Source organism: Chlamydomonas reinhardtii, chromosome 15, assembly GCF_000002595.2.
Source record: "Chlamydomonas reinhardtii strain CC-503 cw92 mt+ chromosome 15, whole genome shotgun sequence".
NCBI lineage: Eukaryota > Viridiplantae > Chlorophyta > Chlorophyceae > Chlamydomonadales > Chlamydomonadaceae > Chlamydomonas > Chlamydomonas reinhardtii.
The window spans coordinates 1713-2397 of record NC_057018.1 but is presented as its reverse complement, the minus strand read 5'-3'; the positions used below and the strand labels follow the sequence as shown (position 1 = coordinate 2397).

Below are 685 nucleotides of genomic sequence, written 5' to 3'. Positions count from 1 at the left end.
GCCCCCGGGCAGAGCGGTCTGGGTCAGTGGGCGGCTCCTCGAACCAGGGAGAGCCAATCATACTCTCGGTAATGGAGTGAGAGCTGATGCCCAGGTCGAAGAGGGTGTTGGCGATGTCGAACATGCCCGGGCAGTTGTGCAGGGCTGTCGCTACCGACACGAAGGACACGATCTTGGTGGTTGACGGCGCATCATTCGCCAGGGCACCAGTCACCTTCATCTCGCGAATCAGGATATGCCGGTCGCGCTCAGACTTGGTGGCTGGCTTCTCCAGGTCTGCAGATGCCAGCAACGAGCGCAGACGGGGCACTGCGTCCAGCAGCTGGCCGAGGACGAAGTAAATTGATGCATGGGGATCCATCAGGTCTCGCACGATGCCCACTTGCACGGTGCGGTTCTCAGGGGCTGGGAGGTTGATGTTGATACGCTTGGCACCCCAACGAGCATCAGAGACCTGCAGCACAAGTACAAGGCACGAGGAAGGACGTGGTTAGTAAGGGGGAGTGGGTTTTTGATGTGGGAGATAGGGACGTACCACTACCCGCACCCTCACCGCATGACACGCACCCACACCCCCAGCCCTCCCTCCCAGCTGACCCAGCCGGCCCAGCTGACCCAGCCCGCCCCCTCCCCACCCAGCCCCTAGTGCTGCACGTAACGGATAAGAGCCCATACGGACAGGCAT

At 61.6% G+C, this 685-nt stretch overlaps 1 protein-coding gene across 1 annotated transcript in view; it reads right to left on the bottom strand.

The window, feature by feature from the left end:
• The window catches only part of CHLRE_15g634500v5 (uncharacterized protein), a gene marked incomplete at its 5' end in the record, with an annotated part of 7384 nt that extends 6930 nt beyond the window's left edge, over nucleotides 1–454 (bottom strand). The window contains one exon of the mRNA XM_043070486.1: nucleotides 11–454. Coding sequence (XP_042916344.1) covers nucleotides 11–454 — 444 coding nt within the window. The remainder of the gene's footprint in view (nucleotides 1–10) is intronic.
• Between the last annotated feature and the right edge of the window lie 231 nt (nucleotides 455–685).